Source organism: Terrapene carolina, unplaced genomic scaffold, assembly GCF_002925995.2.
Source record: "Terrapene carolina triunguis isolate 2854851 unplaced genomic scaffold, T_m_triunguis-2.0 Scaffold53, whole genome shotgun sequence".
Lineage (NCBI taxonomy): Eukaryota > Metazoa > Chordata > Testudines > Emydidae > Terrapene > Terrapene triunguis.
Genome location: NW_020664404.1, coordinates 8,605,578 through 8,623,227, shown reverse-complemented (window position 1 = coordinate 8,623,227; position 17,650 = coordinate 8,605,578). Strand labels below are relative to the sequence as shown.

The window sequence follows — 17,650 nt, the reverse complement described above, 5'->3', positions numbered from 1 at the left end:
TATTGGTTATTTTGTACAATTGTCCGAGTAATGGTAATATGAGAGATTTTATGTTTCCATTTTCATAGCATGGATCTGTTCTTTTTGAAGGTGTGGATTACTTAACTCTGATCTTGTTTAACGTTTGTTACTAGCATGATTTCTTTGACCAGTGATGATAAGCATTTTTTTATGAACACATTAACCATAGTGTTATAACACTATGCTACAGATTGCATTGTCTAACCCAGTCTATGCTCGAGAAGACTATTACCATGTTTAATAGATGTGTAGCATTAGTGCAGCTGTAACAGTATTATGAACATTTTAAGCTGTAATGTAGAAAAAGAGCAGGCCTTCTACGTAAAGGAGCATGGAGATTTGGCAGTGGCAGAGTGACTTTTTTGTAGGTGAGTTGGTTCCACACTTGTGCTGCCTGATATCTGGTTTTGCAGTGTTTCAGCGAAGTGGCTTTTTGTCAGGTTGTCATTCTGTAAATAGCCTTTTGCCATATTCAGCCTCTTAGTTTGCAGGCTAAGAATACCTACAGTTGGTGTGTACACCTGGACTTGTAAATATAGAGCATGTTAATTTCACCTAACATCCATTCTTGCACTGCAGTTTGGCAAGGATATTGCCATCCTCTTTCTTTTACTGAACTCCTTGAAACACGACTAACCCCTTAATCCATTTTAGATCATGGATGTTTACATCTCAAAGTTCACGTGCGCTTGTGTCCCTTTGTCATTGCATGGCACGTGGTATAAAATGTGTGCTGTTTTGGTAACCAGGAATTCTAATATATTACTCATTATACTGGGTGTGTATGGTGCTTTGCAAAATCGTATGCCCCTGCCGCAAGGATTTTGTAGTCTAAATTAGATTTGACACAGGGCATGACGGTAAACAAAAGGAGTGGGCATGAGGATCTTAGTGAATGATCATGAGAAGTTCAATGTTATGTGCACCTTTCACCCTCTTTGAACTTTCTTAAACTTAGTATTTATGAGCGGTGTCTTGGGAGCCTTGTGTCAGATCAATTTAGTACTCTTCATCTTCAGAGTACTTTGACAGTCTGTAACGATCCTTCTCATTCCCCTCTGAGGTAGGTAAATATTTACACCTTTTACAGATGAGGGAGGATGAGGCCTAGAGAAAAATGTATAGCTCCATGGTGTGAGATGATGGCAGAGCCAGGACTTGGGCCCGGCTCTCGGAACTCCCAATCTCTCGATCTAACCACTAGATGAAGCAGTCTGTACGCTTTGCAAACTAAAGGTAGTATTGAAAAGAAACTTCCTCCACAGCACCTTCTTATAGTATTGACCATTTCAATGGGGTTGAGTGCAAATGAGGGCATAATCTATAAAGGTGAAAATTAGTACATGGGATAATTACTTGCACTGAGTTGATTAAAGCCTTTATACAAGTTATGCTGGCTAACAGGATTATTTGCTTTGGCAACACTGATTACTTAAGTGCTCATCCTTATCACTTACTGTGTGCAGGAGACATAATCATTGCTTAATAATATTGGGTGGGTTTTGTTTTGGTTAGAGCCTCCAATTTTGACCCCTCTGTCTAGTTGGGAGGATTTTTCATCTGTCCTCCTTGTGGACTCTGGCATATTTGGTCCTCTCCAGATATCACAACATGCTTAACTACTGTTCCAGCACCTTACTATAGTACTGGCTTAAAGAACAGAGAACACTGTTTTTGGCTTGGTCTGTAGGAAGTGAAGTGAGGAGTATATTCCCATACACAGTAGGAGATGCAGTAGTAATTGGCGCAAATTCTCCTCCTTGGTGTATGTATGCAGCACCCATTCCTCTAGGGTCACTGCAGAGTGGTGGACAAATTGGCAGAGCAGAAAAGAAGTTGATCACGTATATTCGATTTCATCTGGGAGTTAACAGTCACATAAAGATAGCTGTGAAAAGTACATAAAAGTTCTTGGCTGCTCACATCAATGTATTGGCACAAATAATCCTCATTTTATCTTGCATAAGACTCTACTTACTAAGACTACTGGGAAATGGCAAGGCAGAATTTGCCAGAAGTTTTTCCTGGATTGTTTCTGAATTGTGGATGGGCACTGCCTCTTCTGTGGTCACATACCTTTTTCATTAAACATGCTATCCTAAATTCTGTGGTCTGACTTTTTCTTAAGAGCTTTAAATGCTTAGGGTGATGTTAGAGTTACTGGCCATCTTGAAGACTTGAGAAAGCAATGACGTGGTATATTGGCTACATAAAATAATTCCTGATTTATCTTGAATTTTCTTCTCCCCCTTATGAGTCATTTGACTCTCAAATTCTATGAGCCTGCCATAAGGTGGAGCTAGCAGGTGATAGGACAAATTCTGAGTTCCATACAAGAATTAACTTTTAATATGATTGATTAGTTACAGTAGTGTCTGAAAGCCCCAATCAGGATGGGGCCCTAGTGTGCTGGGTGCTGTACACAGATTTGTACTCCACTCATTGGTGTCCCTCTCCTTCCTTCCTTCCCCTGCATCCAAGCCTACCCAGCTGCCAAATCCTGCAGTTTCTTTCTGACAGTGAGTAAAGTTATGGCACATTATTCCAGTCACAGACTGGGTCTCCTTTCATTACATCCAGTCTTTTTTTCTCCTTCTGTCCTACATTCCACATTATTTGGAAAATAATGTTCAGCTTCTAAGACACTCTGGATATGCTTACACTGCAATTATACACCCTTGGCTGGCCCATGCTAGTTGACTCGGGCTTGCAGGGCTCAGGCTAAGGGTCCCAAGGCTCAGGCTCTGGCCCCAGCCTGAACATCTACACTGCAATTAGACAGCCCCTTATCTGGAGTCAGCTGGCAGAAGCCAGCCGCAGGATTTTAATTGCAGTGTAGACATACCCTCTGGTACGAACTTGCTGTCTTCCTCTCTGCCCCTGGGTTTCCAAACTAAGGGCAGGTCTACACTATGGGGGGAAGTCAATCTAAGCTACACAATTTGAGTGATGTTAGTAGTGTAACTCAAGTTCGCGGGGTCCCCACTATGCTATGTCAAGAGGAGATGCTATCCCGTCGACTCCCCTTACTCTTCCCGTTCCGGTGGAGTACCGGAGTTAATGGGAGAGCGATTTGTGGTCAGTTTAGTGGGTCTTCACTCCTTAAGGCTTCATCGTAAGTGGAGACAGCCCTAAGGAGCTACTGTATTTGCACTTGAGAGATCAGTTACATTCCTGTTAGTCACTGTATTGTTTGATAAGCAACCTTACCATGCCTATAAATTCAACAGTTTGGCATATTGAATGTCTTTCATTGGTGATTGCTAGGGACATCAACTTCATTTGCATTTCAGTAATATTTTTGTGTTGCATCTGGTTTAGAGTTAAGAGCAAATTCATTTTCCCGGTACATGGTCATATCACTGAAGTTGGAGATGGGAAAGACCTGATACCTTATCTAGTCAAAGTTGGGATTGTGTGCTGTGACACTTGGAGATGCAAGCCATGCAGGCACACCCAGGGGCAGGAGTGACTAAGGTGTCTTTAAGTCACTTTTGTGCCATCAGGATTCTAGGGGCAGTCCCCAACTGCTTGTGGACAGCAGTGCTACCACAATCTCCACAGAGATGTGCACTATGGCCCTATCCCGTATGTCACAGCTGATGAGGGATCTGCATAAACAGTACCTGCACCACAGGAATTTTCCCTGACCAGTTAAGGGTTTTTTCCTGTCAATTTACACTCACAGTAGTGTGCAGTGTCCCAGGGGTGTCCTTAAAAGTAGAATTCCTCCTAATATATTTGTACCCTAGCCTCTTCTTCCCAATGCCGAATTGTTCCCTGTGGAGTGTTTCCTAGTAATGCTTTATCTTGAGCATTTAGATACTGCAGTGATGGGGGCTGTAGGAGAAAAGCCAAAGGTAGATGGTTGAAAAGCTACATGGTTATTTAAGATGTTTCTAAAAGGAAATGGATTCAGGACCCAAGATCATCTCTACACCACATCTTTGTGAAAAGAGAGGCAAATAGCTACATGCAAGTCACGTTGTATGTTGGCACCACCTTTAGTTGGGGGACATGCTTTTACATCTGCTTGACAGGATTTTACTTTTAGTCTCCCTTTCTTGCTGTTTCGAGAGCACCCACAGCATTCAGTCTTTCTGAAGGTCATTTTTCAGAAATAGAAACACTGTATCCTTGAAATACTGTGCTAGGGTCACTTGTTTTTTTATTTTTAATGTATCCTGACCTGAGAGATGGCAGGGGGAATCTTAATTTGATCACCTCTAACAAATCATTAGAGATTTTTCTTCCAAATTTCAAATACTTCCCTTCTGCTGGAAGCCTCTAACAAATAACACAATTCTCTTTCATGAAAGTATAGTGGCTTTTGACGTGTCACCTTCTTTAACATGGTGAAAGTTAAGCAGTGTATCTCAAAGGTATGCTTAGATACTGAAGTGATGGGTGCCTTAGAATATGTACAATAAATGAATACAGGGTATCAACATGACTAGCCAAGTGCTACCCAGAGCTGAGCCTGTATGAGTCACACTTAAAATAGTGCATGTGCTGAATAAAGTGCAAGATTATTGTAAAGGTGAAAGCAACTTCCTGATAAACTGTGCAGGTTGAGCTGCAAGCACTAATGCTCATCCCCTAAGCTCCAGATAACCAACACTTGATTGCTGTTCTCTACAAAAAAGTATGTTTGGTTAGTTATTCTGCTGGTATACAATATTTGCACCCATAACCTATCCCTTCTAAAACAGTGTTATGGTAGTGGTTTCCCTCACTGAAGTCAGGAAGCGCTTTAATTCCCACATCAACTGTAGTTTTGCACCCCTGTCACCCGCCCCAGGTATGCAGATAACATTTTGCATGGCTGTATATGGTGATTTTTAATGTGAGGCTGCCTGTTAACTGGGTTGGAAGCATAACTTTGATATTGTTGCATTTGAGAAGACAAATGTGTATTGAAACAGATGCTTGTGACTGTTCATGTCTGAGTGCTGGACAGAAGTCTAATGCTGAAATGTGAGTATGAATCCCTTTAAAGAGACACATTGCTAATGTCTTTGCTTCTGTTTTCTAGCTGTCCCATTTCCTCCCACGCAGCGGCTCACACTGAAGGAAGTGTTTGAGGATGGAAAGCCCAGGCTTGATGTCTTGAAAAGCCACTTGGTGAAGGAAGGGCGGCTAGAAGAGGATGCAGCGTTGAAGATAATCAATGATGGGGCTGCCATTCTGAGGCATGAGAAGACAATGATTGAAGTAGAGGCTCCAATCACAGGTCAGAGAGAGCTTTCTGAAGCTGATGTCACATATAAGGGCTATCTAGAATTGCAAGCTGCCAAAAATAGCAGATCTGCTGCTGCGTGTTCTTTCCATCATTGTTCAGGCAGTGGGGTTTTAAAATTGCCTTTACTCCCAGAAGACAGAGCATTTTGGTAGCATAGATAAAGTTTTCACAGAAGCTGTATATAATGCCACAGTAGCTTAGGTCAAAGTGAAGCCATGCTCCCTGTTGCTGCCATGACCTTTCTCTTCTTAGCATGTAATTCCCTTTTTTTGCTGTCCTTCCTCCCTTAGTGTGTGGTGACATTCATGGGCAGTTCTTTGACCTGATGAAGTTGTTTGAAGTTGGAGGATCACCCAATAACACCCGCTACCTCTTCCTGGGAGACTATGTGGACAGAGGCTACTTCAGTATAGAGGTGACAAATAAACCTGTGCCTTTGTGGATTACCATGTTAAAGACTGAACTAAGCCTAACAAATATTTCTCTTGCACCATTTTTAAGTTCTAGTATGCTTCTGCATATGAGGAAGGCACGTTGCTTATAGGTCATCTACTTGCAGTGTGATTTGTTAGAAAAGTTTTATTAACCAATGGGACATTATTTTTGAGGCAAGTTGAAAGTTGTGCCCTCAATATGTAGAGACAGGAAACCAACTGTGGCAGGGCTAATGTCTAAACCAGGGATTGGCAACTTTTGGCATGCGGCTTGCCTGAGTAAGCACCCTGGTGGGCTTGGCCGGTTTGTTTACCTGCCGCGTCCGCAGGTTTGGCCGAGCCGCGGTTCGCTGCTCCAGGCCAATGGAGGCGGCGGGAAGTGGCGGCCAGCACATCCCTCGGCCCGTGCCGCTTCCCGCCGCCGCCATTGGCCTGGAGCGGTGAACCGCAGCCAGTGGGAGCCGCGATTGGCCCGCCAGGGTACTTTCCAAAGGTTGCCAATCCCTGATCTAAACTCTTGATTCTGAGTCTGTAGTTTTAATTTCACATGTGGCTGTTGGTCTGATTGTGAGCAGAGCAGGAGGGAGGGTTGATCACAGGAGCACTCCTCATATTGCCCATAACACACAAGGGAGCAGTGAGTTTCCTAGCAGAGGAAGAAGAGATAATATCTACCCATTGGCCCCTGAAGTATTTAGTGTTGCATGAATGTAGAAGGCTGGAGTTAGAGGGTGGAATTTCACCCAGAACATTGGCCCAAATGAGCCACACAGTAATCACAGTGCAGTGTCCTCTGACTACATACCTAACTATGTTGTAGCTACATGCTTTGTCAGTGTAATGTCAGTCATCACACCAGGATTTTGTGGCTTTGTGACTCCGTTCACTGATCATGTGGTATTGCAGCTAGGCAAAGTTGAGAACTGTTGGTCTTAAAGGACAGATTAATTGACTTAGATCAGTAACAGTTAGCTACTAGCTCTCTGAACAGTTCCTGGTAACTGAACAAGCACATAGTACTCGTGTCAGGAGGTGGTTGGGACTTGTCTCCATGTGGAAGAGTTACTAGTAAATGCCACAGACCCTGCAGATGCTATCTCACTTTGCATGAAAGTGGAGTTGACTATTAGAGGAATGCTTATTCTAGGTACAGATGCAGCATAACAAGTGACATTTGAGACTATCAGAGGGCATAAGATGGCCAAACTAATGATGCCAGGGCTTGTGGGTCTTGCTTCCAAAGGCAATAGAATAAGATGCTGCATAGCAATTTCAGTTAATGTCAGATATGAGAACAAAGGTAATGAAGACTTGACCTATTGGAACTCAAGCAGAATTTCTGTTTGCAGAGATCAGTTAAAATACAAGTGCGGGACTACCAAAGGCAGCAATAAGGGTATTTAGTGTAAATAGTTCTTTGAAGGATATTTACTACCAGAGTATTTAGTGGGGTACCACTGACAGATTGTGTTTTGGCAGATGCCTGGCCTCCTTCCATCCTAATACTTCTGTGCTCCTACATATTGACTTTAAGCCAAGATGAGACACTGAGCAGTTACTGGGATAGTGGACACATTGATGCTTGAGAGGTTGCATTTCTAATGTTCAGCCAATAGGATTTCTGTAGTGCTGGCACTGGTGCCTTTGTGTATTATTTCTGGAAGGGAGAAGAAATGACAGGAGTTTCATGCTATTCCTACTTAAACACTTTGGTTTGTGCATACTCCAGTGTTGTGTGTTTAAATGTATTTACCTGCCAGAGATATTGTCGAATGCCAGCTTAATCCTTCAGTGATCTGAGGAATATTTCTTTTGTGGTGTTAAAGTTGGTAGGTGAGAAGTAAAGTTGTGCATACACAACAGCGTGCGCTCTACAGAACGTGGACAGGGAGGTGGCTTCCCATCCCTCAGTCTTTGATCCTTGGATCATATCACAGATAGGCTAAGTTGTCTAGCATGTGGGAGGAAGATTAAGGAGTAAGCACTTAAGTACTATGATGGTGGGCGCAATTTGGACTAAAAATGGGAAAGCATCAGAACTAGGAAGAAGTATGTGCAGCAGGCAGGAAAATGGATCACTGAGTAGTCTTGCTGGGGAGAGGATTGAGCTGAGAAAATCTTATAACAGAATAAAGGCAGCAAATTTGAGTTAGTCAAATTTTGCTCATTCTGGTCCCTTTTTAAGCCTAATACATCTTAAGTTGGAGACCTTGGTAGAGCAACCCAACACTTTCAGTCTTTGGAGACATTTGGGACAGCTGTTCTTTGTAAGCTGTCAGCATGAATCCCTTTCATGCCATTCTTGACCCTCCTCTCCCCCTTTCCCTGTGAGTCCGCAGGGGAGATAAAGCCATGAAGCATTCTCTTTCCCCACAGAGCAAGCATTGATCTTTCACGAAGCAGGGTGGGCTTTGATTAGTACACGCGGGGGCTGATCCAAATGTCACTGATAAAACAGAATATAGAAGACTTGCTTCCCTTGTGCTTATTGATGTGTGCCTTTTCTTTCCACCTACTGCAAAGTGCTGCCTATATGTTTAGAGAGATTCCCATTTGGGAGTGTAATAAACTGCAGCAGCACCAGTTTCTATAGTGAAATGGCAGCAGTTCAGCAAACAGCTTAGATAACAGCTGTGTGGGCAAAGAAGTGGCTAGTTAACAAGTGGTTAATCTAGTTCTTTATGGTTTTTTCGGGGTTTCTAACATATACAGTGCAAACATTTTCAGAGGTAACTGCGTTCAGAAGGCCGGATGCTGTGATCTGAGATACTTGAGTGCCTTAGTTTTGCAGGCACAGTCTCTATATCACAGAGATTCAGGTGGCTGTAAGGCATCCAGATTTTGCTGTGCTTTCCAGTTTAAAAAGGTGAAGAATGCTGGCATCCACAGGCCCTTTTGTGAGTCATGGCACAAGTTTGTGCATCCATATGCTGGGAGGGGATATTATCAAGTGTCTGCCCAGAGCTGCTGATAATCATGACCTTTTAACTGAGTGAAATAGGATGTAATTGTATAATTGCATCCTGATGTATGCAGTCAGGAAGCAGGATGCAAAACTGGGGACCAGGGAGGTGTAAAGGCAAACTGTATTAGTTGTTAGGGACCCAAGTGACCCCTGGAAGATCCCTGTGTTGCCATGAATATTTGATGGATTGCTAGGGTAAAAGTGGCTGTCTATAGCGTATGAGCTGAGTATTTAAATATGCCCAAAAGTCAGTTCGGTCAGCTCAGAGATCTTTACCAAATTCTTTCTGGACCCACTGTTTGTGTGTTGTAGTTTAAAAGCAATATCCCGTGGTGATAGTTAAAATGAGTATAAAGATGCAACAATTTTTTTTGTATTATACAGAGGTGGAGGCTTCTCATTCCAAAAGGGAAATAGTCTATGGGAAATGTTTGGTCTCAGTGCCTGTCATTTAAACCCATCATTGCAATTGGGTCTACTGAGCTCTTTATTTGGCAGCCTTTGCAGAAGACCGGGATTGAATAGGAGCTAGAGACTGAACTCTGTCTCTCCAGAGTGGGGTTGTTGATCCATATTGTGTAGCAGTCTGTGAGGGAAGCTGGCATTGTTGCTATTGCTGTTTTTGTACCTGTTCTAGGGATAAACAGAGGCATCTGGTCTCCAGAGCTGTCAGCACTAAACTCACACCCAATAAGTTAAAAGTAAAGGAAAATGTTCTCATTCCTAGTGATCTCCTGTAGTGACATGCAGTCTGGATGCTATACTATAGGCTATGTGCCTAGCACAATGGAGTCTAACCTGCAGGCAATATATCTGTGCTAAATAACATACTTAATTTGTTCCCTTTCTCAGATGCAAGACTGTAAGCCATTATATTACAATATTCAGAGGCTGGTTAGAATTGTGACTCAGATTGAGATCAATTCCACGTAGCTTCCTCTTTATGAATCTTTCCTTCCTTTCACATCATGGGTGACTATCTCGGAAAAAGAGATTCATTTTGTTATAGATAGTACTGTAGGTCTCCTGCAGGTCTGGTGGTAATAGGGTGACCAGACAGCAAATGTGGAAAATCGGGACAAGGAGTGGGGGGTAATAGGAGCCTATATAAGAAAAAGACCCCAAAATTGGGACTGTCCCTATAAAATCGGGACATCTGGTCACCCTAGGTGGTAAAAGCTGACTTGTATTCTTGCTCGTAAGGAGCCATGATCTTGCAGTCTTTGTAATTCTATTATGTAAGTTCTGGCTGTTTACTGGACTGTTTTATTTCACATATGAAACATTTAAGTTTAAAAAATAAACAGCCTGTGCACTAGCAAACAGTCTTTCTGCTGCCAGTGATGTGGAGGGTGTTTAACTGATTATCCCCATAATCTGGAAGTGAGAGAGGAGCTTCTTTTTAAAACATGCATATAATATTTTGTGACTTCTATCAGATTTTTAGTCAGACACATTCTATGCATCTTCCACTTTTGTGGGGGATCTCCTGTCGTAGAGGCTCCTACATACAACTGCTTAAATGCCTGTATGTTTCCCAGTGTATCCTGTGCACTGTATTCAGAAAAGGATCTAATGTATAAGCACCAACAGCAGGAGTGATACCTTAACCTAATTTTTCCCCTTTAAGATATCAGCTGCTAAAGGACAGGGCACTGGACTGGGACTCAGGAGATCTGGGTTCTACATCAGATCTGCCAGTAACTGTCTGTGATGTTAGACAATTCACTTCCTCTCTGGCCTCCATCTTGTCTCTTGACTGAAAGCTCTTAGGCGTTGGGAATATCTTTCACTCCATGTACAGTGCTTAGTGTGATGGTGCTCTTATCTCACATGGAAACTCTAGATGTGCTACCAATACAATTAATAAAACCCTATTTTATTAAATATAAATTAAAAGAATTGTGACCAGAAACAGAATCAGTTTTATTTATCAGTAGAGGTGAAGTGATGGTGGTGCAGACCTCTTCTGGATTAATTTGCCAAAATAGATTAAAATTAGATCTAACCTATCTTGTTTTGGTTTTCAGGTATATGCACCGAGTAGAATTCCTGTAAATCTTACTAACACTAGAAGGGAGCAGTAAAGAGGTGTGATATAAAATTGCACACCCAGAGTGCTGAGTGCTTTCTTTCTTTTGCATCCCTCAGTTTGGAGGGCAGATGTACTTTTTTTTCCACGATAAGAGGAAATCACCAAAAATTGACCTTCAGGTTCACACTCGTGACTGGCCCAGGTAAAATGAGTTTTGTCTCACTCCAGTTCCAATTCCCAGTAGAAGTGTCCATAAAAAAACCCACAATAGCTGTAATAGACCCAATTTCTGGAGCACTCCTCAGAGTGGCCAAGCTTGACCGGATTGGGGAGACCAAACCCCTAGAGATTGTCCAGCCAAATAAGGGTTTAGACACGTTGACAGGAAACCTTGCATGGCCATTGTAGCTATTCATTGTGGTTTAAGAGAACTTTGGTCTCTAGAGTGGGATTTGTAATTTAGCATATTTCACAAAATTCAAATTAAAAATTAATATTCTAGTAGACTTAATGTGGGGCCTGCCAACTTTGACAATGTCACTAACATTTCTAACAAGTGTGCTTATCACAGCTTGGTTGACCCTGCTGGTGATTCTGATACTGCATCAGCGAGAAAAAAATTCATGAATGTTTGAAGGGAAACTGACCCCTCTCTGAGATGGGAGGACATGTTTTGCCTTTGCACCTTTTCTTTCAGTTTGATTCTGTTCCGTCTTGTTAGCATTATTAAAGAAAGCAGTCATAAGCTTCTCTTGCTAAACCATGTAAACTGTAAATTCACTTCAATTTAACATACCAAGTTATGTGCAATTGTAAATAAAAACTGGATTCATCTCTACCCCATCCTGCAATAAGATTGAATAATTCTCAATGTCTGTTTTGGCATAATATTTTCAAATAGCAATCATTTAATCATATTCCCTTGCTTTGTCCATCCATTACATTAGCTGTATCCCAGAATACATAACACATTAAAGAAAAAATGTGGTCAGAGCATAGGTTAGACTTCTGAAACTCTTTTTCTGTTCCCTGCTTTGCCAATGACTGCCATTCTCTTTCTCTCCCCTTCCCTCTCCCCCATCCTCCTCCTCCCCCCCGGTACCTGTTTTCCTGTCTATAGAATGGCAATACTTGCCTATTTCAGAAGAGGGATGGAAGGTTTATTATTTATGAGCACTTTATAGATGCAATTTTTATTCATTTGTAAATCTCAGCTGACTTTTTAAAACGAACATATCTCTGTTTATAATGCTCGTTATGTGTTTGCGTAAAGGGACTCTTAAAAAGATTCTTCAGTTTGATTCCTTATGCTTCATTTAGGAAATGTTCCATCATACTTTATTGTAGGCAGTTCTGATCTCCTTCTTGTAAGTAGTGGTATGTTACAAGAGTAAATCTTTTGTATGAGTGTCAGTTTGTAAGGGAAGAAATTAAATATTCATGTACGCCTTGGTGTGTGACTTTAGGCATTAAGGTTACAGACAAAAGGGAAGTTGCATTCTTAAATCTAGTAATCCATAATTGTCTCAAGTTGCTACTGAGATGTTGTAACCATTTAGTAATCTGTTTCTAGGCACAGAGCCTTGGAAAATCTGGATAAGGGATCTCTTTGTAAAACACCAGCTAAAAAATCACATGAATGCAACTGTAGTTATCTCTATTACTTCTTATCATGGGTCCTGTAGAGATATCAACAGGCTGTTCAGTGCTCTTTGAACCATGTTTCCCCTTATGTGTTACCTTTCTCAACACCAATGATTTTTCAGGTACTTGTGAAGTATCCATACACCATTTGAGACTAAAATGTAAAGTCTGATTTAGAGTTCTGTAGATTTTGTTCTGTTGTCAGAAGTATCATTTCATGGTTACATCCATTATTCTACACTACTATATTTTTTTAAAAATATGTATTTTTAATAGCTCTTCCCCAGGTTGCTAACATGATGAGAGATTGTTAAAACTGAAAGAACTTTTAAACTCTGATTTCCACTCCATCATTGCTATATTTCCCCCCCCCCCCCCTTTTACTCAGGCAGTGAAACCAGCTTAGTCAGTTCCCTGATCTTCTGTCTCCATCCCTCATGTCAGTTTGTCATTTATAGTAACTTTCATTTTCTGGTTCTCATGTGCTAGCCCTGATCTGTGACATTGAGGTTGCAAACACACCAGGATAAAATTGAAATTGCAGAATATTTATAAATTTGTGGGAACATTTCTCCTATAAATAGACTTAGTAAAACATTTTATTCTGGATCTAAACGGGCAACCTAAATTACCTGACAATGTTGCGTTATCTGTAGTAATATTTAAAATTAGGTTTGTGTAAGCATGTCTCTTTAAGGTTTAAATTCAGAACTACATGGGACTCTGGAAATCCTTACGTTTACGTAGGCAGAAAGGCTCCTTATTCTCTGGAGATTTTAATGTTTCAAATGAGTAAAATCAAAGCTTGCCTGGAGGTTCAATATTTAAGTACCTTGATGTTTAGCCATCTGTAATAGAAACTGGATTGGAGTTGGTTTGTCTCTGCTCTGGAACTAATTTTTATACCATAGCAGCTGGCTTCTGGAATACTGTGCACCCAAACCAGCATGTATTAAGTACAAAATTTGCTTTCTGATGTCAACTTTCATCTTTCATGTTGTGAAAGAATGTACAGTTTTTGCAGCATGTCAGCCTAAAGGGCAAGTGCTTGTTACAAACTTTAATCCAAGCCATACTGCTTGTTGTCATAACAGATTATCTTTCAACGCTCAAAATCATCAAGGCAAACTTGATATCACTTCTCCCATGTTAGACAAATCAGCTGGTTAACAGTCAGTTTGCCAACCACAGGATGATATAAGTATATTCTCTTTAAAACATTTATCTTCAGAGCTTCCTTGGCAAGCTAGCCTGGAGTATTTTCCTGGCCCTAGTAAGGCTGTTGTGGCAATTTGATATTGGTTTGTTCCTCAGTGACATTGAGGCACTTGTTCAGTGACACTATTCAAAGCAAGCTTGTGAAACTTTTTTCAGCCCCCAGAGGGTTTTGAGTTTTTCCTGTTTGGGGCTTTTTCATTTCTTCTAGCATCTATATCACATGAATATAACACGTACTCAGAAGTTTGGTTTTTTTCCCCCATACTAAAACATTAGGCTCTAACTAATATTCAACACATTTGATATAATGGTCAGCAAGGACTTAATGATCTCCAGTTTACGTTGCAGATGGGACAGCTGTAGAGATACTGTCCATCTGTTTGTGCTTAGCTGCTCTGAAAATGAGTGCTCTTGCTTTGGTTTCTGCTGTCAGGGAGGAAGGAAGGAAAAGCTGCCCCCACCCAATGCAAAGTTGGTTTCAGTTGAATGAGATCTCATCTGTCAGTTCTCCAGCTCAAGCCTAATATAGAGAAATGTGTGCTGTGGCTTTTCCCCCACTGGTGAAGTTGGCTAAGATAAGATCTGATGCTGCTTATGGAACTAGGTTGCTCTTAAAGTTCTACTTGAAATCAACTTTTGGGTTTATTTTAAGATGGGTGAACTTGAGTGCATTATTAAATGAGGATATTCAGGAGCGCCGCCAGCTTTTCTGCCGCCCTAGGCGGCGGAAGGTCCCGCCCCGAAATGCCGCCCCCCACAGAGGCAGTGGAAGGTCCCGCTGCCGAAATACCGCCGCGGTCGCCGCCCCCCAAATTGTAGTGCCCTAGGCGACCGCCTAGGTCACCTAATGGGTTGCGCCGGCCCTGAGGATATTGATATAACAGGCACCACAGAAACTTGGTGGAATGATGATCATCAATGGAACACAGTAATACTAGGGTATAAAATATATAGGAATGACTGAGTAGGTCACACTAGTGGGGCAGTGGCACTATATGTGAAAGAAAGCATAGTCAAATATAGTAAAAAGCTTAACTGAATCAAACACAGAATCTCTATGGGTAGAAATTCTGTGCTTGAATCAGAGTATAGCAGTAGCAATATATTACTGACCACCTGACCAGGATGGTGACCATGATTGTGAACTGTTTAGAGGCTAGAGAAGCTAAAAAATCAGAAAACCAATAATAATGGATTTCAGCTATCCCCATATTGACTGGGAACGTGTCACGTCAGGATTGGGATACAGAGATAAAATTTCTAGACATCATTAATGACTACTTCTTGTAGCAGCTAGTCCTGGAACCCACAAGGAGAGAAGCAATTCTTGATTTAGTCCTAAGTGGTGCACAAGATCCGGTCCAAGAGGTGAATGTAGTTGAACCACTTGGTAATAGCAACCATAAATGTAATTATATTTAACATCCTTGGGGAAAATACCAAAGAAACCCACTACAATATCCTTTAACTTCAAAAAGGGGAACACAAAAGTGAGGAGGCTAGTTAAATGGAATTTAAAGGGAACAGTCACCAGAGTGAAATGCCTTTAAGCTGCATGGAACCTTTTAAAAAACACTGTAATAGAGGCTCAAACTATATGTATACCCCAAATAAAAGAGAAAACAGGAAGGAGCGCAAAAAAAGCCACCTTGGCTAAACAACCGAGTAAAAAAGGTGGTTAGAGATAAACCGACCTCTTTTAAAAATTGGACGTCCGATATGACTGAGGAAAATAGAAAGGAATCATACAATCGTGCACCTGGAAGGGACCTCGAGAGGTCATCTAGTCCAGTCCCCTGCACTCATGGCAGGAGTAACGAACATACACTCTGGCAAGTCAAATGTAAAAGTATAATTAGGCAGGCCAAAAAAGAATTTGAGGTGCAACTAGCAAAACACACAAATCAACAGCAAATTTTAAGTACATCAGAAGCAGGAAACCTGCCAAACAATCAGTGGGACCACTCAACGATCGAAATGCTAAAGGAGCACTCAAGGAAGACAAGGCCATTGCAGAGAAGCTCAGTGAATTCTTTGCATTGCTATTCACTGCAGAGGATGTGAGTGAGATACCCACACCTGAGCCATTCTTTTTAGGTGACAAATCTGAGGAGCTGTCCCAGCTTGAGGTATCAGTAGATGAGGTTTTGGAACAAATTGATAAATTAAACAGTAATAAGTCACCAGGACCAGATGGCATTCACCCAAGAGTTCTGAAGGAACTCAGATACGAAATTTGCAGAACTACTAACTGTGGTATATAACCTATTGCTTAAATCAGCCTCTGTACCAGATGACAGGAAGATAGCTAATGTAATGTTGATTTTTTTTTTTTTAAAGTATCCAGAAGCGATCCTGGAGATTATAGGCTGGTAAACTGAATTTCTGTACTATTGTTTCTACAAATTTGCCTGGTACTGAACACAATTATCAGACACTTAGATGAACACAGTATGTTGGGGAAGAACCAACATGGCTTTTGTAAAGGGAAATCATGCCTCACTAATCTATTAGAATTCTTTGAGGGGGTCAACAAACTTGTGGACAAGGGTGATCTAGTGGATATAGTGTACTTAGACTTTCAGAAAGCCCAATGTCCCTTCCCAAAGGCTATTGAGCAATGTAGGCAGTGTGGGATAAGAGGGAAGGTCCTCTTGTGGATCAGCAACTGGTTCAAAGATAGGATAGGAATAAATAGTCAGTTTTCACAGTGGAGAGGAGTAAATAACAGGATCCCCAAGGATCTGTATTGGGGCCAATGCTGTTCAACATATTCATAAATTATGTATAAAAAAGGGGTAAACAGTGAAATGGCAAAGTTTGCAGATGAGATGAAATTACTCAAGATAGTTAAGTCCAAAGCTGACTGAGAAGAGTTAACCAGTTTTGTGAGATCCCTTTGTGTCTGTGGCAAAATGGCAAATGAAATTCACTGTTGATAAAGCAAAGTAATGCACATTGGTAAACATAATCCCAACTATAAATACAAAGTGACAGGGTCTACATTAGCTGTTACCACTCAAGAAAGAGATCTTGGAGTCATAGTGGATAGTTCTCTGAAAACATCTGCTCAATGTTCAGTAGTGATCAAAAAAGCTGACAATTTAGGAACCATTAGGAAAGGAATAGATAAGAAGACAAAATATCATAATGCCACTATATAAATTCATGGTACTTACCTTGAATACTGGTTGTCCCATCTCAAAAATATTAGAGTTGGAAAAAGAACAGAGAAAAGCAACAACATTTATTAGGGGTATGGAACAGCTTCCATATGAGAAGAGATTAAAAAGACCAGGACTGGTCATCTTAAAAAAGAGACTAAGAGGCAATGTGATAGAGGTCTGTACAATCATGAATGGTGTGAATAAGGAAGTGTTATTTAACCCTTCACATAACACATGAACTAGGGGTCACCCAATAAAATTATTGGGCAGCAGGTTTAAAACAAACATAAGGGAATATTTCACACAACACACAGTCAACCTGTGGAACTTGTTGCTGGGGATGTTGTGAAGGCCTAAACTATAACTGGGTTCAAAAAAGAATTAAATAAGTTCATGGAGGATAGGTCCATCAATGTCTATTAGCCAAGACAGTCAGGGAGGCAACCCCATGCTCTGGATGTCCCTAAACTTCTGACTGCCAGAAGCTGGGACTGGATGACAAGGGGTAGGTTACTTGATTAATTCCCGTGTTCTGCTCATTCCCTTTGAATCATCTGGCACTGGCCACTGTCAGAAGACAGGATACTGGGCTAGATGGACCATTGATCTGATCCAGTATGGCCATTCTTATGTTATTCCCAAAAACTCTCAGTAAAGTCTATAGATGATTAGTGCCCTATAAAAGGTTTTATGACATACCATCTTCTTCCATCTCGTTTGTAGTGTGTGCTGTATTTATGGAGTTTAAAGATAAATCATCCCAAAACGCTGTTCCTGCTTCGAGGGAACCATGAGTGCAGGCACCTCACAGAATACTTCACCTTTAAACAGGAATGTAAGTATACCCAGTTCTCCTCAGTAATGACCTAGATGCACTAGCACGACCTGGTCAGGTCAGGGCTCTGTCCTCTATTGGCCCTGTCT

The 17,650-nt window shown here is 41.3% G+C and overlaps 1 protein-coding gene across 7 annotated transcripts in view; it reads left to right on the top strand.

Moving 5' to 3' along the window:
• The window catches only part of PPP3CC (protein phosphatase 3 catalytic subunit gamma), a 52,506-nt gene that overhangs the window by 13,610 nt on the left and 21,246 nt on the right, over window positions 1-17,650 (top strand). For all 7 annotated transcript variants that reach the window (XM_024197244.2, XM_024197246.2, XM_024197242.2 and 4 more), the window contains exons 2-4: window positions 5,057-5,254; window positions 5,554-5,678; window positions 17,450-17,561. In XM_024197244.2, coding sequence (XP_024053012.2) covers window positions 5,057-5,254; window positions 5,554-5,678; window positions 17,450-17,561 — 435 coding nt within the window. The remainder of the gene's footprint in view (window positions 1-5,056; window positions 5,255-5,553; window positions 5,679-17,449; window positions 17,562-17,650) is intronic.